The 24,804-nt window shown below is 39.1% G+C and overlaps 1 protein-coding gene across 7 annotated transcripts in view; it reads right to left on the bottom strand.

Annotated features, from left to right (window-relative positions):
• Meis2 (Meis homeobox 2) overlaps positions 1-24,804 on the bottom strand; it is a 208,507-nt gene that overhangs the window by 166,880 nt on the left and 16,823 nt on the right. For all 7 annotated transcript variants that reach the window (XM_051183762.1, XM_051183761.1, XM_051183765.1 and 4 more), the window contains one exon: positions 23,608-23,722. In XM_051183762.1, coding sequence (XP_051039719.1) covers positions 23,608-23,722 — 115 coding nt within the window. The remainder of the gene's footprint in view (positions 1-23,607; positions 23,723-24,804) is intronic.

Below are 24,804 nucleotides of genomic sequence, written 5' to 3'. Positions count from 1 at the left end.
ACTCCAATGCTTGGCATCTGGCATCAGTTACAGAGCCTGAGAATTCTACACAATCCTAAGAGTTGTAGAGAATGGTGCTAAAAATAGAAACGTGTAAGCCAGAACCATGCTTCATCTGCCAAAGAATTTGGAGAAGAAAATAGGTGCCTAATAATGAGGTTGTATGAATTTAATTATCTATTTTTGAGGTATCACATACTTTATAGCTCTATCCATCAAGAAAGGAGATTAACTAAGTTAAGAATTCAGTACAGAAAATATATGATGTAGTCAGTAATTTTAAATAGGCAAAGCTACAGACTCTTGCCTGACCTTGTGTCATCACCTTTTCTGAATACAGAATGGGGACTCTTGTCATTAAGGTCAAACTTTTCCAATGAGTGCACAGGAATATTCTTCTAAGTCAGCAGTTCTCACCCTGTGGGTCACATACCCTTTGGAGGTGGGGCTGGGATGGGGGTAGAACAATCCTTTCACAGAGGTCACCTAAGACCACCGATATTTACATTATGAATCATAGCTGCGGCAAAGGTACAGTTATGAAGTAGCAACAAAAATAATTTTATGGTTGGGGGTCACCACATGAACTATATTAAAAGGTCACCCCATTAAGAAGGTTCTAAGTTTAACAATAGAACAAGGAGACCAACAGTTGGGACCAAAGGATGGGAAACCTCTTTTCTTTCTTTTTCCAAGTATATTTGTATACTACTTTTGCATTTTTGCCTGCATGCATATATGCGCATCACATGTATACAGTGCCTGTAGAGGCCAGAAGAACTCTTTGGGACTAGAGTTACAGTCGGTTTATAAACCAGCATATGGGTACTAGGAATTGAACCTGAATCCTCAGAAAGAGTAACCAGTGCTCTTCCCTGCTAAGTCATCTCCCTAGCCCATGGGAAACCTTCTTATAAGGTAGGTTAGAGAATCAAAATATGTCATGTGCCTAAAAAGGGACACTCAAACCAAAGTGGAAATGTTCAAGGGCTGAAATGCTAATTTACATCTTGCTGAGAAAACAATCTAGTCCTGCCATTCACAGAATTCCACATGAAACAATGGTTGTACATTTTGGCTACAAAGACCTTAAACATGAGTCTTTAGATCAAACCATAAAATGGCTACAGACTGGAAATCGCAGATTCGAATGAATCCACATGAAAACTACACTAAGAATACCTCGTCTGTACAACTGGGCCAACTTGTTAAATTGTTCATTAGCAGCTTGAGAGTGCATCAGCTCTTTTAATGCTTACATTTAACACCTTGGAAAAATACCCAAATTATTTCTCTTGGATGAATTATACAAGGAGGGAGGAGTATTGAGCCTTTATGAATATGGTCATAGAAACTAAGATTTACAGTCACTAGTTTTGTTTTGTTTTTTGAAATGCTCTTTAGAAGTATAGCATTTCTTCTTAATTTTCAGAACCTGATCTCTCAGTATTAATATAGGGACAGACACAAAACATCACAAAGAATTTAAAAGGGAGCCAGGTTTGGTGGCACACATCTTCAACCCCAACATTTTCCATAAGGAGGATAAGGGTGGTAGATATTGCATAGGTCACAAACCAGGCTCCAGTTTTGACTCTCAGTGCTATAAACAGACACACCCAATCTTACAACTGCTCAAGAAACTTACTTCTTGAAATAAACTGCTTGAGATCATGAAGGAAATTAACAACTATGACTAGAACTTGGAGCTCCGACCACTCTCATCTTGGTGATCTTCTCAGAAGCTTCCCGAACTGCTTTGAGTCTGCTTCAATAGTAGCAAGTGATAGGAGGAGACGGGACATGGACCTTCCTCAGACACAGGCGCTCAGCAAAGCCAAACTGACCTATGACTTTAAGCACTTTGACCAGTATTGTGATAGACTTTGCAAGTGGCACTACCTGGAAATTTGGTCCCTCCCTGGCTCACTCTTGGGATGATTTCAACACCTTTGAACAACAAAGTCATCTTCTTTAGTTTCATGATATGCCAATTCAGATTTTTCTGCAGACCATTAAGTGGATTTCTGTTTGAGGGTTTTAACCAGGTTTTTAAGGATGTGTATGAAAATTTGTGATCACATGATGTTCATGCCCTAATCCTCACCCTGTTCATCAAGGCAATGGTTTACAAACTATGGTCAGTTGACTCAAGCAATGATGTCAGAAAAATGCTAAAGGGTTCTTGGCCTTTGATGAATTGTTAAGATGCCTTTGATGCCAATTTTATATAACAGAAGTAATTTAAGAAAACTACGTGTATAGATAGTAACAATTCCAAATCAGAATTTATGAGGTAGGTTCTTAGAAAATAATTTGGTCTCAAACACCATTAGAGACCATGACACATCAACATCTGTAGAAATTCTGGGTTTATGACAGAAAGCATAGCAAATCATTTAAAGTTTTCCTAAAGGGAGGAGACAACTCCACCCCAATCTCTGGTCTCCCTGATGTCTTGTACCATAGGACACCTGCTCTAATTAACTCTTGGTAGGGTGGCTAAATGCCTTGGTATGGCCTGACACAGACTTGTGTTAGAATGTTGTCCTCACAATATTTCAATACTTGAATAATGTTAAGTGTCTTAGCTTCAGCTTTCCATATTTGTATAGAATCACAAGACCTGTTTGGAAATTCTTGTTTGGGTTCAAATGATTCTTAGACTAGAGCCAGTTTGTTGATGCCCAGTGTTAAAAAAAATTGACCAAAAACTTCATGATGAGTTAAGTTGTAATTTCTGAGGAAACTACTTAGTTATAAACACACACACACACACACACACACACTCCATAATAATATTCTGGGATAAATTGTTACGAAATTTCAACCAAAGTAAAATATCACTACTGTAAGCTTAATATGTCAAGAGAGTGAGAGAGTATTCTGTCATTGTTTCTGGGCTTCAAATCAGCAGAAAATTAGGAGATTGATGATGATGATGATGGTGTATGTGTGTGTCTGTGTGTGTGTGTTTGTACAGATATCATTATGTTATCTACGCTGGCTTTGAATTTGCAGCAATCCCCCAAGTTCTGGAATTATATTATGAACTATCAGTCCTGGCTGACTTGTATATATTCTACTGAAAAAAAATATATATATATATATATATATATATATATATATAAACATACTGTAACTTGCATAATGTAGACCAAAAAAAAAAAAAACTGGTTTTATCTTCTGTGAGATTACATTAAAGTGTATTCAGAGTAATACTACTATAAAGGTCTATAATTGTAAACAAAATCTATGTCATTTACAAGGATTAAGACACAAGACAGGGATCTTAGAATTCTTTATAGTGCCAATCCAGGGTGGTGCATGCCTTTAATTCCAGCACTTAGCAGGCAGAGGCAGGCAGATCTCTGAGAGTTTGAGGCCTTCCTGGTCTACAGAGGTCCAGGACAGCCAGAGCTATACAAAGAAGTCCTGTCTCAAACAAATCTAAATAAATAAGAAAGAAATCCTTATAGTAAATGACATAATAAAACATATTCACATTTCAAATGAACTTGGGAGTTAGAATATATTTGGATTAATTTTTTTATTATTCTGAAAACATAGTCAGCTCTCAACTGTATAGATACCATCCACACTGCAGAAGAACTTGAGCAAATTAAAGCATTAATTTAAACTAAATTAAAGTCAGGTGCTGTGGCACATGTCTGTAATCCTAGCACTTCCCAGACGGAGGTAGAAAAATCAGAAGTTCAAGGTCAGTCTTGACTATGTGGTGGATTTGAAGCCATCCTGGGCTGCATGAGCAGTCTCAAAACAAAGAAAGAACCCTTAAGCATGGGAAACATTGTTAGACTGGAGTATCAAATGCCATTGTTTTGAGGGAACCCTGAAACTCTCTAGGTTTAAGGGAAATCAGGTTTCTTTCTAAACCACAAACCCAATCCAATTGGTAAAATGAAAACAAAAATACTGCTAAATCGGGAATAAATTACCTATTGTCTGGAACCGTGTCTTTGGGAACCACTTCCTGATGAAATAAATGTTCATCCAAAGATAACCAGATTGGAACGAACTGTTTTTCAGAGCTTTCCAGCAGGGTTGAAAAAGCTAGACACAAGCTCCTACATGACTTCAGAGTCGTGCCTTACTCTGTTCTTGCTCCTCACACCACTGTGACGTCATTTTGTTCAGAAAACTTTTAAGATTGAGTCAATGAGCTATTGCAGCTACTCACAGGGTGCCAGCTCAAAGTCTGCCCTTACAAACTTGCATGATGGAAATCCTGGAAGCCCCAGGCAGGCTGGCAGGTTAAGCATTTCTTCACCCAATGAATTACTGGTAATCAAAAGCAAAGGCTTGGAGCCTGGACATGTGGCTTCATGCTTCTGACACCACTATAGACACGGAGGTACATCTCCTGAGATTTGTCAGGGACAACGCTGAAAGTCAAGAACTAAAGACAGTGTCAAGAAACCCTTTAGGGAATAAATATTGCAAAAGAAAGTAGAAGCCTTGAGTTTTTTTTTTTTGTTTGTTTTGTTTTTTTGAGCGGGGGGTCAGAATATAAGTTTCTCAGCATCCTGAGAATGCCTTGAAGTAATTCAGGATCTCTGAAGTATTTGAACAACTTGTGTGACTGACACTGTGGTTTCAATGCTGCAGAAACAGCTTTCAATTAAAGAATGTGGTTTTATTTCCCTGCTTCAATATTTCAAGCAAGATAAAAGCAAGATGCTAAGCCCATCCACAGGTAAAAAGAAATCACCTTGGCTGGGTTTTTAAAGCCCATCTATCTCGCATTCCTAGCAGGCTTCGGGGGTGATTAAGTGGTATTGGTGAGCAAATTAAAAAGGAAACTGAAATGAATAGATTGGAGAAGGTCCTTTTTTATTCACACAAAAGTATCTTTAAGAAACCCACAATATGAAATATTCACCAACTCTCTAATATTTTGATCCAGTTGGATGTGTGGCTAATGGAATTGGTAGGTTTGCTTGGGGTTAGTAGAATTCTTAATATTCCCTAAACCAGTGGATCTTGGAGGCAAACAGCAAATACTAAAACACAAATAAGCATCCTTAACTTTAGTGAGGTTGATAGTGGGGTTGAAGGGTCCCAGGAGAAAAAGTAGTCTCAGTATCTTATGCTTTGACACTGAGTGTGCACTTCTTGCTATTCCTAAGCACAGAAGATGGCCAAGCCTTCAGAACGTGCTTGTTTGGCACTCCCCCTCTGCCTCCCCCACTCTGGAATCAGACCCCATGGACCTGGCCAACATCAGTAGAAAAAAATGAAAGGGAGGAATGGGTTTTTCAAAGCATAAATCACTGATTTAACAACTTTAACAAGTGGCATATGATAACCCAGGCTCCAGTTTAACTTGAGGAAATAAAAATGAAAAACTGTAATAAAAAAATAATAGAAGGGTGGCCGCCTTTTGATTAGAGTGAGGACATTGGGCATTAATGACTTTCATAGACCAGTCAGTTGCCTTCATTAAATTTTACGCCATTTGTGAGCTGAGCACCCTTATGCAAAACAGGTAAGGACCTGAACTGTTGAAATGGGTTTTTTTCAATTCTTCTACATCTTTTTCTCCTCCATCACAAGGAAATAACTGACTGCACCCCATATACACCTCAAAGTGAGGCACCTCATCTGAAAACTGGGGTAAACCTGAGAAATTCTGGGGCAATCACATGAAAATTTATGTAGAATGCACATGAGGGCTAGAAATGTAAAACTAAACATATCACATTGCAGGCGAGATTTGAATTTTAAATGATGTCATTGGAAAAATCAATATAGATAGAATGTGGAGAAGACTTTAGGAATCCCCGTCATCTTCATCACATGGAGATGCAACTTGTGAGAGCTTTAGGAGGTGACAATGTAAATAACAAGAACGCTTTTTAGTGACTCTGTGTGTGTATGTGTGTGAACGATCTTGTGTGAATAAATGTAGGGCCATGCACTACAGTGTGCTTATGGGGATAAGATGGCAACCCCAATTGTCCATCCTCACCTTTGTCCTATCTCACAGTAGATAAGAGAGATGATAGTTGCACCCAACTCTTTAGCTTAGTGTGGATCCTGGGGATCTGAACTCAGGCCCTCACACTTGCGCAGCAAGCACTTTACCCACTGAGCCATTTCTCTGGTCCTATAGTAAGTTTTAGTGGGAAGTTATGACATGCTATGTATATATTCACCTCACACTTTGCATCCATCATAAAGGGTCAAAACCTAGTTTACAGGCAGTGAATGGCAAACATTCCCCGAATTATCCCATGATGGAGCTTGAAGCCATGACCTTTGGGCTTTCCACAGTGATCCTATACTGTGCCTTCAAGTTTATGTGGATTAGCTATAAGACCATGTAGTAGTCTTTCTTATAGCTTTTCAGAAAATAATGAAAATCAAGAAAAAGAAAGTAGGATGAGTTTTCACTGAGGCACTGGGCACTGGAGACCGATGCTTTGACCTCAGACTTTCCTCCTAGTGCTTACCCCAAATTTTCGCCCTTTCCTCCAGCTCTACAAATCTTCCCCACTTGTGTCTGTGTTGTAGTATAGAGGTGGAAGGAAAACAGACAAGCAAAGTGCCTTACATTATCGCTTCCTTTTTTATCAGAAATTTTATTACACTGTATCCTGAAATTCACAGACAGTAATGTGGGCTTAAAGTTTAAGCTATGGAACCAAAACTAATAAAGTCAGTGCTCATATGCACATTAGTACCACTGTAATCCTCATTTATGGAGCATATTTTATTGTAGATGCCTCACCTAGGACACAGATCCAGTTCCATCATCTAATTTAATCCTCACACCATCTCTGTGTTTACAATTGAAGACAGGCATAGAGAGGTTAAATGTCACCCAGGGACATTCAGGGGCAGAAATTAAGATTTAGACCCTGACTCCAGTCTGTTCTTAAGGCCAAGGTTAAAAACATTCGAGTTTTACATTTTAATTTCTCCGTAAAGCATAGAAACACTTCCTTAAACATAGGATTTCAAGGCCAGCATGGTGCTGGCAGAATGCCTATGATGCACTCCAGAGGTAGGGAGAGAGGGGCCAGGCCAACCAGGACTACATAGCAAGCAAGACCCAGTCTTAACTTCCCCTCAGTGCCCCCCAAAAGAGGCATCATTTCCGAAAAGTTTTCATACAAATATATTTGGTCATTTCTCCTCCCCCAACTCCTGCATGATTCTCCCCCCCCATTCCACTTGATGTTCTTTTTCTCTCTTAAATATTAAAACAAAGACAAAAGCACAACAAAAATAAAACATTTCCTTTGGTTGTCTATTCCTGAGCATTTGGCCTGGCCTGGGATACAGTTGATATACCCAGTGTCACTCCACTGAAGAAAACTGTTTTGTTTTGTTTTTGTTTTTTGTTTTTTCTTCTATCAGCAATTGCAAATAGCTCTTTGGTTAGGGGATAGATCACTATGCCCACTTCCCCTTCTCCATGCTGGGAGTTTTGTCTGGTTTGGACTTATGTAAGTCATGTTGAGTACTGTCACAGTCTCTGTGAGTTCATATAGAACTAAAGAATACTAATATCATTAGTTAATCTGAAAAAGTCAGAATTGAAATGTGGCTTGATTGTTCTTTATCCTGACTTTGATGGGTTTTGTTTTTGTTTGAGACAGTTTCACATAGCCCGTACTGACCTCAGGCACACTGATGCCCTAGAAATGAACTTCTCTTGTTGTCTACTTCACTCTAGTGCTAGGATCACAGGCATGCACCACTATGTCTAGTGTATGGTGCTGGGGATTGAACCTGAGATTCACATACTCTAAGCAAGCACGCCCCCAACTTAGCTATAACCCCACCTCCTAGATGCTTTGATACACATGAGCTATGTAGCCTAGTGTTGCTGTCAGAGACTTCATGAATTAGACTTTTATCCTTCTCTTTCTAAAAAGATGTCTTGTTGCTACTTTTCTGATACACAGTCTAACATCCACCTGACAGAAAGGAGGATGGAAGGAAGGAAAGGAAGAACAAAAGAGAGAAAAAAGGAGGTAGGGAAGGAAGGAAGGAAAGAAGGAACGAACGAATGAACTGATTTGCTAAAATAAGACTACAAGGAAAAATGGTGCCATCAGTTTTTCTGCTTTTTAAATTAGAAGGAAAAAATGAAAGTCTTACAGACAGATGTGTCGTTTCATGTTTACCGTTTGAGGTGGTGATATCATGGACACTTGGCCTTGAGTGTTGTTAGGGATCTTGAAGCTTACTGTTGCTCTAAGGTGGATGATGAACATGGACATCCTGCCTCAGGTAACATCTCTACTCTAGGGACGGTAGTCTCTGAAGGTGGGCCTTTTTACTTTCTCATCTGCATACAGTTACCTATTTGTTTGCTAAAGGTTTCTGCCTGACCTTGTGGCCCACTTTTTGCAGCATGTTAGTTACCATGTACTGGTCTCCATGGTAACTCTTGACAGTAGGGGGTAAGGAAAACAAGAACTGAAGGCCACTTACCTAGTACTCACTGGCTAGATCAACTCTAGGTATCTCTCTTATTGCTAGCAAAGTGGTGTTGAAAACACTCAGTGGCCTAAACTGCTGTTTTATTTTGGCAGTTGGTTAACAGCTAAAAGTAGCTACTCAGTGATCACTTAGGTTACGGGTTCTCAAAGCATGGATCATCAGTTTTGTGATGTAACTGTTGGACAGGATTGAATAGGCATTAGTATAAGAAAGCTAATATGAGAGTGGATGATTTGGCCTCTGTGGCCATGAAATAAGGGTATCCATTAAGTTGTGTTATGAATTTATTTTCTTTTTCAATGCTGGACATTGAATCCCTGACCTTGTATTAAATAGGAAAAGTATTCTCAAGCTGAACTACATTAACAGCCTATAGGTGGTGTAATTTTCTGAGCAAAATTACTGTATAACATTGAAAGTCTTGTAGAAAAATGACTGACAAACAAGAGTAAAACCATGGGCTGGAGAGATGGTTCAGTGGTTAAGAACACTGGCTGCTCTTCCAGAGGACCCTGATTCAGTTACCAGCACCCACATGGCCCCTTACAACTGTCTGTAACTGCAATTCCAGGAAATCTGATACCTTCACACCAGTGCACATAAAATAAAGTAAATTTTAAAAAGAATAATAAGAAAAGAGTAAAATCAAACTTTTCCTCACTTCACCATAGCAAAGATAAACTCAGTTGTATTCCAAGGCTCTTAATTACTTGCTAAAACTTAAGGGACAAGATGGGACCAACCTGATTCTTCACCTCACAGCTTGAAGGGTGTGACATGTGCGAGTGGGTAATTCTGCCCCCACTCTACCCAAGACAGGAATGAATTCAGAAGTTCCTGTCACTCAATAAAACTCTGTATATCTCTTTATGTTCCTGAAGATGCTAACATGCCTGGCAGGATCTTCCAACTCTAAGGAAGAGTCTGAAGAAAATATGTCACCAGCAAATGTAACCAGTGCAAATGCTACACTGCAGAAATAGGACAGAGAGGTTAAGACACGTGGGGTTTTGCAGCACCGAATCCCAGATATTTCTCTAAGGATGGCCAGTTCCACTGTTCACCATTTGGCAACAAAAGCCAAGTGTTCTACTTCCAAATATGCAAGGACTGTTATCTTCCCTTTTCAGCCTTCTTCCACGGATTTCCACCCATCTCCTAACTCAGATTGGGACTACTGCCATGGCTTAGTGGATAAAGACACCTACCACCAGGCCTGATAATCTGAATTTGATTCTTGGGACGCATAGGGTAGAAAAAGAGAACAAAATCCTACAAGTGTTCCTCTGACCTCCACATACATGCTGCGGCATGGATGTGTGTGTGCGAACACATGGGTTGTGGGGAGGGGCAGACAGAGACAGAGAGATGGAGAAGGGGAATCAGTTTTAAAAATTTGCTTTTCATGAAGGCAAGTGCATTCTGTGCTGGGTTTCAGACTAACCATCACTTTAGTTCATGTCACAGGTAAGTCTGCTGAACTCTCCATTCCTGCATTTGTAAGGAGGTAATCAAATGTGCTTCCTCTGAATCAAACACTGGAGAACTGTTCAAGTCACATCGATTAATACAATGAAGTGTAAGTACAAGGCTAGCTGGCTTCAGAGAATACACTGAGCAAGAAGAGCTGAAGTCCACAAGACTTCTGGCCATGGAGGAAATTGCTCTTTACACAATTGAAAATTGATCCTGAGCTCATGCTGACCCACCTCTTAAATACAACACTAGAGAGGACTCCCTGGGATATTAGCTCTGTCTGAACGGGTTTCAGTGAAGGAAGCAGAGTGGAGGGCAGTGAATCCCAGAGTGTATTCCGAAGGCGATTAGTCCCCAGAGAGAATGTGAAAGACCATCTTAATGGTTAAGTGGCTCTGTGAAGCTCCGGGTTTCTACCCGCTGCAGACTTTAAATGTACATTTAGCAAATGAGGGGAACTGAAAATTCCTATACGAGAGGAAACTCAGCTTTAACCCAGGCTTCATTCTAACCACAAAACTCTGTGTGTGTGTGTGTGTGTGTTGTTGTTGTTGTTGTTGTTGCTGTTGTTGTTATTTTTCTAAGTAATGCATACTTAAATATCCCAGGAACCATATTTTTTCAAATGCTGAAGATGATATATTTACTCCATCTTGTTGAGTCATTTCCAGGTGTTAATAATTACAACACTATAAACATTTACAGAAGTATGTCTTTAGATACAAATTCCTGAAAATGAGGTGATATTCTTGGGAATCATGTGAATCACAATCATTTTAGATTGTAGTGTTTAGATTACTTGGGAGAAAATATCAAAGCTTCCCCTTGCCTTTTCTTTTTTTCTTCCTTTTTTATTTTTTATTTTTTGTTGTTATTGGAAATTTGTTTCTTCACTGAAATGAATATCTACTCTTTCAAACAGACTGTATTTCAGGGAAGCATACAGGTCTGCTACTTTGACCATGGAAGACAGTGGAGAACTGGTCATTGGCATTCAAAAGAAAGGCGATTATGTCACTACCCGCATTCACAAACCTTCAATAGGTCCCTATTACCTACCAAACCAAGCACTAATTCCCTAGCCTGCTATTCATTGCCCCACACAATATGGACCCAATTCCCTTTTCAAAAAATAAAAATACACATAATTCTTATTATCAAAGACCTTCTACATTAATCATGGCACTGAGAAGGGTGTGGAAGAAGAAGATGCCTAAGATGAAGAAACTGGCCGCAAGTATCTTCCAGTCAAGCAGGAAGTTAAGTACATCCTGGAGCAGTGTTATATAGCATGAGTGGCACAAAAAGTAAGTGGCTGCTCAGAGTGGGAGAGCCTTCCAGCTTTGCTGCAAGCTTGATGCAAGCTTCTTGTGGCTTCTAGACCACTAACCCCCACTCTGTATTTGCTTTCCCTCTCTTCATATGTAATCTCCATAGTCTGCAAGAGCTAATTTAAAAAGCAAATCTCACCATAACCTCCTTTTGCTTAAACTATTTTAATGTATTCCCCATATCCCAGACCTGGGTTTCCCAAAGTCTGGGTTAAAGCTTCAGATTCTCAGGCCTTCCTCTAGAAATGGTTTCTATGGTCAGCCTGGCACTCTGCATTCCCATGCCTGTATGTACTTTCTATCACCAGGAATGTTTGGTCTTTCACAGAGTAATCACAAGCCTGTGTGCTAAGCTTCCAGTCATGGCTTTCCTTTAGATTCTCTAAACAGCAAGTCCAGTCTGATTGTTGCTCTTCCCACACCCATAACTTCACAACTCTGAGCCTTTGCCTTCTCTGCTCTACCGCCTCCCTGTCCCCTTTCTATTCTATTCACCTGAAGATAAACATTAAAGACTATCAATGACATGTTGAGAGCCTCCCCAACTCTGTGAAGACTTTCACAAACGTTTCAGACAGCTTTAATCATTCTCGTTTTTAAATGCATTGGAATCTGCATGTTAAATGTAATAGCAGAACCATGCATGCTTATTTACAAACATTCCCAAATTATATAACAAAGCCCTGTTTTGGAAAAGGGAACACTTCTTATTTGAGCCAATTATATGGTCAATAAACGAAGGAATGAAGACAATGCTCTTTGCAGTCTACCATTATTTACCAAGCTAGACTATTTCAAAGTCAATGTATATGAATTATATAACTACCCTGTGAGAAAGTAATTAGCTTCCTTTTACAGGTAGAGAAATTAACAGGCAGAGACATAGTCATTTGGGAGTGACAGGGGCAAAGGAAATTTCAGCTCCGCCTGTTTCAAAGACTGTTATTCTCTCAACACCAATCTCCTTCCCTAAGTTCAGTCGTTCTTCCTGAACTCATCATTCCATGCCCTTTGCATGCAAATGTATGCTTCATATGAGTTATTTGTGCATCTGTTCATAACCCCCACCCCCAGTTTACTGTAGACAATCAGCTGCTGAAGGCAGGAGATGCCAGGCTTTCCATACTTTCATGCCCTGAGTCCCTTTGCTTGATAAAAAAAAAAAAAATCTTTGTGCCCTGAATTTGAATAACACTTGGGCTAGGGAGACATATATGCATCAGCCTCTGTGTGTGGTGATCAGTCAGGAGAAGATTCCAGAAGCTTGCATCACTAGCGATCTACCATTTTACCCCATCATTCACATTTGGTACACAGAGATTTTAGGAGTCTATGTAATGGGTGGAATTTGTTAAAAGTACTAATCCGAAGAGGAAATATCCTTTTGTAAGCATTTCTGTTAAAAATGCTTAGTTTTAAAGCAACAGAACCAGCTTTCCCTATCAGTTAAGAAGGAATGAGGAGTAACTATTTGAATTAAGCCAATATTACATTAGGTAACTCACAGCTACTGAGGTTGTGCTCCACAACTCAACAAGGGGTCACTTAACTGAATAGGTGGGTTACAAGATCTGGCAATAGTCAAAGCTTTCTGAGCCTGCAATGACCAAAACTTAATTCAAAATCAAGCTTGTAACAAATCCAAGATGTCCCTGATGGAGCTTGCCCATGTTGCATTCTACAGTTTCACTGTGGTCTTGGCATGCTTGCTTTGAAACATGCATGCCACCAAGGCATGCAACAATGACCTATGGATGACTAAAACACCTCAGCTCAGACTGGAGACCATTGTAAGTTATGAATTGCAGTGTTTTTACTGTATGTGCAAGGTTTTCTGCTCTCATGGAAACATAATGGCTTGTTTGTGAAAATTTTGAATAAAAGAGAGTTTTAATACTTTTCCACCATCATTCCTTAGAATTTTCCACCATCATTCCTTAGAATGTAAACCTCATATCGGTGTGTCTTTAGAATGTTCTGAGTTAGATAGAATCTTTGATTTCAAAATTTGTTTTAAAGTAGCTGTCTTGACTTTGACTAAAACAAAACAGAAAAAAAAAATATTTACTAGGGCTGGGAATTTAACTTAGTGATAGATTGCTTGACTAGCATGCAGGGGGCTGTGAGTTCAAGCACCAGCGCCAAAGGAAGAATTATATGCTGAGTTTTGGCTTGGAATGAGGTCGGAAATTCCAATAATTTCAGAAATGACCCTACACTTGTGCCATTTTTCATTTCTGGGAAGCTGTCTTCTCAGTTGGTTTTTTACAATGAAAATATGGATTATCTATGAAAAAGCTAAAGATACTCTATGTCTTGTGGTGTAGGGTTTAGTTTTTTATATAAAAATAAACATATCTACATTATAAATGTGTAAAATTGTTTTCTCTCTAATAAATGGTGAAATATATGCATATGTGAATTGCTCTAAAATAAAGTTCCTTATTATTTGGAGTAAAGTCTTGATTTGTAGGCATAGTTTGTATGCCTACATTTCTGGGGATCACCTAAAAGTTTCTCAGGCCACAAGAGGCCACAAGTAGAAAAACATTAAGATGCTCCATACTAGAGGTAGGCATGTATAGATAGGTGTGAATTAAGAGTTTTTACTTCAGGACTAAATAATATCTCTGACCACTAATTAGACTTTCTGGAACAATTTGGGAAGGGTTTTTCAAATAAAACTAGATAGAGTCTAACCTTCTACCATACTTTTCATGTATTATTCCACCTGTCAAGTTTAGAAATTACAAAAGAAAGAGAACCAGCTGGATGAAGGGCAAGGAGGAAATGGCTTGTATTTACATAATGCCCCATACCAAGACTATATAACCAAAGCTGTCTTACATAGGATTTGTGTCATGTCACAATTACCCATACAACAAATTCTGATGTCCACTTATTATCTTGATAAACTGAGAAGGAAAAAGCTATCTTGAGCTAATAAGTAAGAAACAGAATGTTATCCCATTTCATGTCATAAATCAAGGCCATAGAACATTCAGGCTACACCCCCAATGAAGAACTTCTAGGCAGTCTCATATAAGATAAAGTAAAACAGTAAATAAATACAGATGGAAAAACTAGCTGCCCAGAGCTTGATTCTACAAGATCATCGAGTCTAGTCTACTTTCTAGGGGAGGACAAGTCCTCAAAGATTATGTAGCACATCCAAAAGATTATGCAACACATTCAAGGTCTTTAGCTAATTAGCGTCAGCACAGGGCAGAGGAGATGAAGGATGAGGGAAGCAAGCATTGCTGGGTAATGTCCTGTGCCCCACACATATAATTTCATTTAACATAATCTCCAGGGCAACCTGCAGGGTAGGTAGTGCTCCCTCCTCTTTAGCCAGCCATGTTGACTAGAGCAGAGGCTTGAATCCAAGTCTGCTTCCCAGGCCTTGCCCCTTTCATTGCAACTGCAACCTTAGAGGACAGAGCTCCTGACCCACAGTGCAAGATCCCTGACTTCAACCTGGGCAGGTGGAAAGGACCACAAAAATAAGTACACCTCCTAAAAGCTACTTATAAGAAACTAAAATGCTGTGTATGTAATCAGCAAATGCATGCTGCCCTCCTAAGGATGGTTAAAAATTACTTCCAGCTTCCTTTACATGTTTGTAAAGACCAGTGATATCTCCAAAAGTCAAACCTATCTCACCCAGGTCATCATAGCGAAATCATTCTTCCATATAATGCACTCTCTCTGATCAGATCTACCATTTTGTCTCTCTCTCCCCCACCCCCTTCTCTCTCTCTCTCTCTCTCTCTCTCTCTCTCTCTCTCTCTCTCTCTCTCTCTCTCTCTCTGACAGTGTAATAAGAAGAAAACCTATCTTCAAATTCTGACCACACGTGCATAGCTAAAGACTAACGAGATGAATTTAAGGTTTAAAGACTACTTAATTTTCCAAAGGTTTCTAAGTTTGAGCTATGGGTTCTTTCAGCCAGTAATAAACACACAAAATGTTAGTTTAAAATTTATTTTTTATCCCTTAAGGAATATAGTCAGATTGCAACAGATGTGTAGATACATTCCAAACAGCTCATGTATGTCTAGGCAAACATGACAGAATCCATAGGCACGAGGTTTTCCTTAATTTGTTTGCCTTGAGAAGGAAAAGAGGTGATGTCTATGGATTCTGTTCATAGACTCAAAAGCTGACCCATGACTGCTAGATAGCATAGCTGAGTGGGTAGTCAATGGTAGTCCTGCACTGGAAAAGCTGGGAGAGAAATTAGGAATCAAACACTATCCTTATAGTGCTATGGAGAAGATGTTCTAACAGAAACAGAAATGCTATGGAAGTACAAAAGAGGGAACACTGTGCTCATGCCTAGGCAGGCAGGGAAACAGGGAGGGAGGAGGCAGTGATGCTAGAGTGTCAGATTAAGAATTTCCTAGGTAGAAGGCAGGCCCAAGGACACATTCCTGCTAGGTCTCCTTCCATGCCCTCCCTGACAGAGACCTTTGCTTGCCAGGGAATCCTTGCTCAGTTGGGGTACTAACAACAGGATTCATTTCACATGTAGCAAGGAGCTAAATTTCAGTTTTCTTTCTTGCTTGCTTGTCACCAGAAAGGGAGTGGAGTACTCCAGATGACACAGGGATACATGTTAGTAAGTTAAAGTGGCTGAAAACCATTGTCTGCTGTGACATAAGAAATCTTTTCAGAGGTCAAATTAAAGACAGATGCGAACAGGGGACAATAAATACAAAGTTGTCCCGCTAACCCCTCCCATTGACAAACAAACAGCAAACAAACCCACAAACAATCTTAAGAGATTCCCTTTGGGTAGAAATAGGAAGGGGAAAAAGGAAGAGGGTAGGTAACATGCAGTTTGTATAGACTGAGCTTCCAAAGCAAAGACAATGAAAGGGGGGAAATAGAACACGTGTATTACAATGTATAGTGCCATAAGGCTGTGTTTGATGCTCTGGAGGGCTTCAACAAGTACTGTTCAGCCAAAAATCAATTGAAAAATCAGCATGATAAGAGAGCTTGAGTTGCCCTATAATAGCCTTAAGACCCCCAAGGCTATTCAAGTCCCTTTCATCTGCCACACTGCACAGACTCTAGGGGGACCTCACTTCCCCTCCTTGAGTCCTCTGCCCCTCCGCCTTCCTCACCTACAGCTTTCCTTTCCATTCGAAAGGGCGACTGACAAGGAATGATGATGTTTTCAAGTGGTTTTTGAGAATGTTTTCCTTCTCTGCTTTATGCTTTATCTTCTCTTGACATTTGCACTAAAATGCATCCTGGGCGATCAGTCATAGACTTCCACAATGGTAAATGGTCAGCCTTAGTCTCCAAAGAGCCTAATGAGTAATAGTGATGCATTCTGAATGCCTTAGCTGACATACTTTCCACTGCCCTTAATGAAATCACTGTTCAGGCTCATGCAAATGAGACATGTAAGCAATTCGCAGCATTGTTATAAATATACATATATATTTCATTCCAAGATTTCATCTCAATATTTCTTCAATCACTCCTCACAATGTCTGGTTTGTTCAATTTATATTTCTGCTCGGCATTTGGTGCAAACCCCACAGATAAGATACATCTGTCCCTTAGTCACAAATCTTGGCATTTTTACCTTAACTCCATCGTGAAATGAGTGGTTGAATTTACCTTGCTTATTAGCAGCAGTTCCTCATAATCAAACATTTCATTTCCAAACTTTCGAATTTGACATGAGCTGTAGCAACTCAGTAGAGACATATCCAAGCTTAAGGAAGACATATAAACATGCTGATCTGGGTGAGGGAAGGAAAAGCTAATTGGAAGTCAGCTTCCCTGTGATTATCAGCTTGTTTATGGGGAGGGAGGGCTCTTCAGAATGGCACTGTAAATTCATCCCTGATTATGGTGTTAACACCCTTCCACAGAGCTCCCTTCCACAAGCTCCCCGAAAGCCCCCACCCCGTCCATTTTGTTTAGTTACAAAGGGTTGTGCACTGTTTCCAGAGACTGACAGTTTTCCATGCTTTGATTTTCTCCAGTTTTAGGAAAAATTAATCAGTTGCACAAGCACTCGTCAGGCTTCACTCCCCTCGTGGCAGAAAGCACACATATTCATTGTCTGCTATAAGAATAAATTTTAGTAATTTTCCCCATGTCAATATGAATATTAGACTGACCCAATTAATATGAAATGCTTCTATGCTGCTGGAACAGACAGTGCTACAGAAAGAACCATTTGCACAACCTGTTCATGATTATGGGCCATAAGGACACAAAGATGGCACACACATTTGTGGGCCATCTGAATTCTTATACGGGAAGGGGAGGAGGGATGGGGGAGCAGCATGACGTTAGCTTGACTGTCGTGGGTCATGTTTTTTAATCCAGAGTATTGGACATGTAACACAGCAACAAGAGCTGATCATTTTGTTTAATCACCTTTTGGATCTTTGCCAGATGGTCTCTATTGAGAATGCTGCAAACACAGAGACATGAGCTGCATCTAACACGCCACCAGAGCCTTCCCGTAAATGTCTGAGAACTGATTCCAACAAGAATTTAGTCTCAGAGCAGAAAGGGATACATTTAAAAACTCTGTGCATTAACTATACTTTTCCCCATAGAATCCTCACTTGGCATGAATAATTTACCCACTCTTATGCTAATGGGATCATGAAAGTATCCCCCTGTCTTGGTACAGCTATTCTCAGCTTTCAGTAATTACCCCACCCAGTGAAAATAACATGGCTTCCACACTGAACAGCCCACTTGTACCTGACAATCAGAAAGATCATGGCTGACAGTGGAAGGATCTAGAACCAGACAGAGACACCCTCAGAACCCAAAGAGGAACACAACCAGACAGCATTCCTGGTAGAGGGTGAAGGTGCATGGATGGTAGGGGAAGAGGGGCAAAAAAAAAAAAAGAAGAAGACACTTCATTGTCTAGCCTGCCTTTCCATTGACTTGTTACCCAACTGTGACTTAAAGAAAATATGTTTCTGCTCTAAGGGTGAAAGACATTAGAGATCATGTTAGTTTAGAAAAAAAATCAATATGTGATAGCTAAGAAAAAAAATTATAGTTATCTATAAAACGCATCTACATCAAGTAGTTACTTTTATCAGAACTTAAATATGTATATAAATGATGGGAAATTCCCTAAATGATACTTTTAGAGGAGAAAAAAAGGATTAGTAAAGAAAAGAGAGAAAGGTGAGAAAAGGGGGGAAAAAACAAACACATTTCGACCTCTGTCCACAAAACTCCATGTTAGGTAGTTCACTGTGTAAAAATTATCAGGCTAAAACATCTGGGAAAGAAAGCTATGAAACAGCAGGGAACGTGGCTGGTTTATTGTTTATCTTTTGTTTATGAGGCAGTATTCAAGTTTAATTACTACTCTAAATTAAACTCTAACTGGCATCAGGAGACATCCCTTTACATGACTAAGTTGAAAAAGAAAATCTGGCAATCCCAACTCTGGATTTTTCAAGTAAGTTGATATATATAGGAATGAAATTACTCAAAATTAACAACAATTATAGAAAGCTTTAAAGCATTTATGAAACATGTTACATGTTCCTAGAGCATGTATTTATTAGAAGATGTTAATTTTATTTCTCATGGCAACTACCTAAAACGTTCTAAGAACTTCAGAATAGACCTAAATGTTTGCTGGTGATTGAAGGATGGCTTTCATTTTTAATTTTAGGGGGAGAGAAAGGAAGTGCCATATGAATATTTTATATAGAACAGCTTCTTCTCTGTCCATGTCCAACTGTCCATTATAGTTGGAGAGAAAAATTGTTGATAATGATCATGATGAAAGAGATACTATCGTATTTATCACAAGTAAGTGGCCAGTTTGGGGTGAACTTAACTCTCAGAAAAATAAAAGTTAAAAGCAACTAGCAAAAGATGATGCCAGATGGTGTCTGTCATATTGTATTTAGGGTTATTTTAAAGAGATTGCCGCCACTATGAAAACATTCCATTGACAGAGTTTTCCTAGACTAAATGAGAAATCCCAGCACAGAATATTCAGGACCTTCAGTAAGTGGGCTTCCCCCTTCCTCCTTTAAATATATAACTGGAATATTTAAAGCAGAGAAAATGTTATTTCATAACTGCAACATAGTATAAACTCAAAAGTGTCATGATATCTCACAAATGTTTAACTATAAGGGCTTCCATTCATTTCTAAGGGGACCTTTGTAGATTTCAACACTACTGCTGGTAAATAACTATATAATAACTAAATAAATATCTAGCTGTGGGATTCTAGCTTCTTTGCCTGGATGATAGATGGTGACATCAATGGAGGAGTCTGGTGGCAGAATCAAGGGGAACCCTGCTGGCTTGTACAGCCCAGGGTCTTGAGCGATTAGAGATATAGATGCTAGCATGTTCATGTATTTAGGTTAATCTGGGTCTGGCAACAGTATGGTTAACGTGTGTGTGGTGTGCACTGTGAGCTCAGCAGTTACTGGGCCAACTGTCTCGGTATTTCTGGGAATCCTGCCTATTCACAGTGCAGGGATTGTTCAATTGCTGCAAAATGTACAAAATGAATTTTACAAAAATGAATTGTAAGGAAGGCCCCATTACAACGATTTTACAGCAAAGATGTCAACATCAATTTTTCTTTCATGCATAGCTAATGATTAAAACAGCATATTCCATTTGCCTAAGACAATTTATTTCATATTGGCACATCAAAATATTGAAATACAAAGTTATCTTTACTCTACCCTTTTTATTCACTGCTGCTGAACCCATACCATTGTTCAAACCAGGAAAAATAAAACAAACTTGGCACGAGATACTTAAAACAAAGGCTCATCAATATTCTCCAATTTGTCAACATCTCAATTACAGCACTGGAAAAAAATGTAAATTTCATGTGCTCTAAACACTGAGGGGTCTATTCTCTTGCCAATTCACATGTGTAACTCCCATCAGCGTTAATGGGAGTTACACAAACCCATCAATAATAATAATACTTTGTACATATACTGTGCCTTTTATCTAAGGCTCTCAGAGTGCTCTAGGAACAAGGAGGCTGCTGCTTAGTCTTCACTCTGGCAAAACACACAGTGAAACACAAAGCATCCTCTGAATCAGCAGGTACAGAACTAGGGACCCCAAGCCTTATTATCAAACCCCAGTTTACTGACTGGAAGTCAGGCCCAGAGCAGCACCCTAATTCTATCCTTGAAAAACCAGATTTCCTTCTTCATTCTAATGCAACTAACAAGACAAATGCCCTCCCTTTGGCTGCTTTTCGAAAACAGAAAACCTAGTGAATGAAAAGCCGGGCTTCATATTTACACAGTTGACTAGTGTGTGGTTGGAAAATAGTCAGACAGCAAATTTTCTGAGTAATTTTCTACAATATTAAAAATTTCAATTTTTTTTTCTCTTTTCGGTTTATCATGCAAACACCTATGCAAAAAGATACCCCTTTCATCTGCATCTGTGTGACTACAGTCCTTTCAGCATCAGGTCGTGAAACAAGGCGTTTTCAGGTTCCAAAGTAAAGATTTGTTAGAATCATTATTGTAAAAATAGTCACAAAAATTATAAAGCAACATAAATGCCTGTATTGTTTTATAGCATATGGCTATTAAAGTTTAATTTAAAATGTGTATGAAAACATTGTATTTAGTACAATTCATCCCTATTTCTTCTGTTTATCATAATTTGTTTGGAAATTGAATCGTTTTACAGTTTTCCATATGCCTGTTGTGCTAATAAATTCTGAAGAAGTAAGGAAGTCTCTTGTGAACTGCAAACTTAGAATCCAATGAAACATTATGATATATTTAATATGAAGAACATAAATTTCCCTCGCAGGTTTTCCATTCTACATCAACTCTAAGATCTAACCTATGATAAGCATATGTGATTTCAGTCAATACCTCTGCTGACTTTGCCCTGAAGCAGATAATTAATCTTTCCCACTGAAAGCTACTCTGAGCATTTTTGTGGAACAAAGTATCAAAATATCTTGAAAACATGTTTAAAAGATTATGGGAGCAAAACATACTTAAGTCTGGCCTTCAAAATTTAGGGCCTGCTGTCAAAAACAAAACAAAACAAAACAAAAAGAAAAAAACCCAGAACACCCCGATGCATGCATTTTTAGCCATGGACACACACAGTGAGCCAGGTAGGAACATTCTCTTTGCACTAACAGTCTCCATTTTTATTAAAAACAATAATTTCCCCCCGCTTTCTCTCAAACTTTAACACAGTTGAGGGGGAAGTAAGGGAGACAGCCTTCCTAGTGCTCACATACATAAGCCACCGTGTCCATTCTTTAATCCCACAGAGATATGATTAAAGGAACAAAATGCTTGGGGGATCAAATCCTTCAGCAAGGGATAAGTGGGTGCGGCTACCCACAGCAAGGAGGGCTCAGTGTTTTCTTTCTCGCCAGAGGATGTCTTACATGTCTTCTCTTTCTTGACAAAAAAAAAAAAATCTTAATAAAACAAAGCTGACTAACTAAAGTGATAAAACTTCACGCTTTGTCTGCGGTGGTGGTAGCTATTCCCTGCTCCAAAGCCTCCTTTTCCCCTCTCCTGCCTCCTCTCACTCTGACCCTTCCTGTTATCCCTCCCACCATAACTCAACTAACCCAACAGAACCAGTCAGTTTTAAATTTCAGCTGGGACCTTGGTGACCTGTTAATGAATCTACAGAGAAGAGAAAAACTCACAGTGTTGAGTTATGCCTGGTGTCGCTAGCTGACATGGAGTCAGAAATGCTTGAAGCGTTAACGTAATTGCAAGAATGTGAAAAATGAAGCGCTGGGCTCCTGAGCCAAGTGAAAGGTCAGAGGGAGCCTCACACAGGAGAAGTTTCTGGAAGATAGCCTCATTAGACCATTAAGTCTGTTTCTTCTTCTCCTCCGACCCCCACCCATCCCTGCAATGTTGAGGGTGTTTTGTTTTTATTAATAGATATTTCAGTCTTTGTGTTGTCCTAACTTGGGGCAGTGGGGAGGAATGAATGATGGAAAGCTTTCTGCATTTGACCTGGGGTCACTAGGAACCACAGTTAAACCTCTGTATTGCAGATCCGCAACTGAATCTGCATACACGACACCTTCAAAATGTCTTAGGATGAAGTTTATTTTACAAACAGACCAACTGATGTATTCAAACCAATATATGTACAGCTCACAGGTTCTTCTACACCTTGCCATTTGATAGTACATCCTCTATGAGTCACAACTTATTTAAAAAGACAGATTCTAAACAGGATTCCTTTAAAAGTAAAAGACATCCTAAGAAAGGCCAGTTTCTAGACCCACTTGGAAACTCAGGAGTCCAAAACTCCTGGCCCGAAACATGGAGAAAGGTGGACACTCACAGGACACCAATGATTCCCTTTGAAATGACCTGTATAATTACAGCTCAAGCTGTAAAGCAGTATTTGACTTGGAAACCTGTCTAATGCTTAAATATTTTGGCCATAAACAGAATCATAATAAAGATAAAATAGACCTAAGAAATCAAACACCATCTAATGTAAAATATTAAAAAGAAAAATCTATATACATTTCTGGACCACACTCAATAATGTATCTTCCTTTAAATGATTATTTTATCCATAGAAGCGTTGTCCCTACCAGTATACAATTGCTCTCTGTTGTAAATGGTAAAATTCATCCCAAATTGCAGAAGGGTTCCTTGACATCTGCAGTTGTTCTTTTTGCCTTCTGAAACTCTATTTTTTTTCTTTTTCTTTTTTCTTTTCTTTTCTTTTTTTTTTTTACATTGGGACAAAGGTCACTATGTCAGTTGAATAGAAGCAGGGCCAAACAATATTTGAAGAATTTCAAAGTCTATCTTCCCAAAATAAGAGTATGTATAAATCTCTCCACTCTACCCCCACTCCTGGCCAGTATTTCTGTAGTTAATAAGAACAAATTTTTGTATCTTACATGCTTTAGAGCCGTAGCTCCTTTAATTATAAAGAACTCCTATAGTACATATTACAAATAAATATCCTGTTTATAGTATAATTCCAACTTCTAGATTATAGCAGTTAGGCAGGTCTGTCTTTCTGTTACACACCAAAGTAGTGTAGATAACCACATTTGTAAGAGAATTGGCAGAACCAATCAATTATTATTGTAATGTGGACTTAAAGATTAGATAGCTCATTCTGAGTCTTTAAATAAAGTAACAAGAAGAACCCTGCCTTTTTACCAAGCAGCTGGTAAACTCCCTACATCCTTACCTGACTCTCTTCTGTTTATACAGACTGATACCATGAAATGTGGAAGTTATTTTGGTCATGCCTAGTCTTTGCACAAGGAAAATTCTTAACTTTTTACCTTGCTCACTGCTGTTGTCTCCACTCTGGGAAGCGTGTCCCCCACTGGAGGGTCCAGGGGTGCCTGCTGAATGAGTTGAGGTTGCGTCATCATGGTCTCGCCAGGATGAAGGGTTCTGATGTCAGGATACCAAGGAATTTTCCCACAGTTACCATTTGAGCCATAAATGAGGAACCATGAAGACAGATAGGCACAGAGGGAGGAAAAAAGAAGTGTGTATATATTAGTATTTTCAGAAGTGGCCACAGGCATGCTATTCTATGCCTTTTTTTTTTTTATATATATATATATATATATATACATATATATATATATATATATATATATTGCCTTAAAATATCCTTCTCACTTTTTCTATTATAACCAGGACACATTTTCCTGGTGCTCTCAGACACAAAATCCATCAGAACATGAGGCTCTACAAAATCCACTACTCCCTGCAAAAAAGCACTGGATCAGCAATGCATGATGGGACATCTCTTTACACCTTTCAAATGCATTGCCCTAAAAAATAGTCTGTCTGAACTTTCCAAATGTTATCAACAGGTAGATTGCATAAACAACAGAAGCAATATTAATTGGGTCATGGATATCTCAAAAACTGTCAAACCTTACTTAATTTGCACAACTGATAACTTTTAAAAATGAAACTAACATGGGCTGCTTGCCACCTTGCAAGCAAGCTGAGACTTTCGCTTTAAGCAATGGAACAGTGGCTTCTAGAAGAACTTTGAAAGACTGTAAGGCAAACCCAGAGGTACCAGCTCATGCTACTTTGCTAACATATTCGTCTCCTGTTTCCTCCCCTTTCCTGACCATTCCCAATACCACTGCTGTAGCTTAAAGGGAAACAGGAATTCTAATGTACAGGAAGGACTTTATCAGCACCACATGAAGGCAGGCAAGAGATGGAATTTCCTCTGGCAGACCGGGAGAGCAGGAACCACACGTGAAACACAGTAGCCTTGGGGCCAAAGCTGTATACTTGTCACCTATGTTCTATGACTGACTAAACCTGTGGACCTATAGGCAAGTGTATTCTTTAGGGTTTGGGGTATAGGGTACAGGACACAATTTTAAAGATAAATTAATCCTTCAGATCGCACCAGAACTTTTTACTAGTTTTGGTAAACAATAATTGAGAACCACTTGGCTATGTGAAAGTAATCTTGCCATGATACCAGGGCACAGAGTTTA

The sequence above is a fragment of the Phodopus roborovskii genome, unplaced genomic scaffold, assembly GCF_943737965.1.
Source record: "Phodopus roborovskii unplaced genomic scaffold, PHOROB, whole genome shotgun sequence".
In the NCBI taxonomy this organism is placed as follows: Eukaryota; Metazoa; Chordata; class Mammalia; order Rodentia; family Cricetidae; genus Phodopus; species Phodopus roborovskii.
Note: the sequence above shows the minus strand (reverse complement) of the source record. Positions and strands in the feature narration are given on the sequence as shown.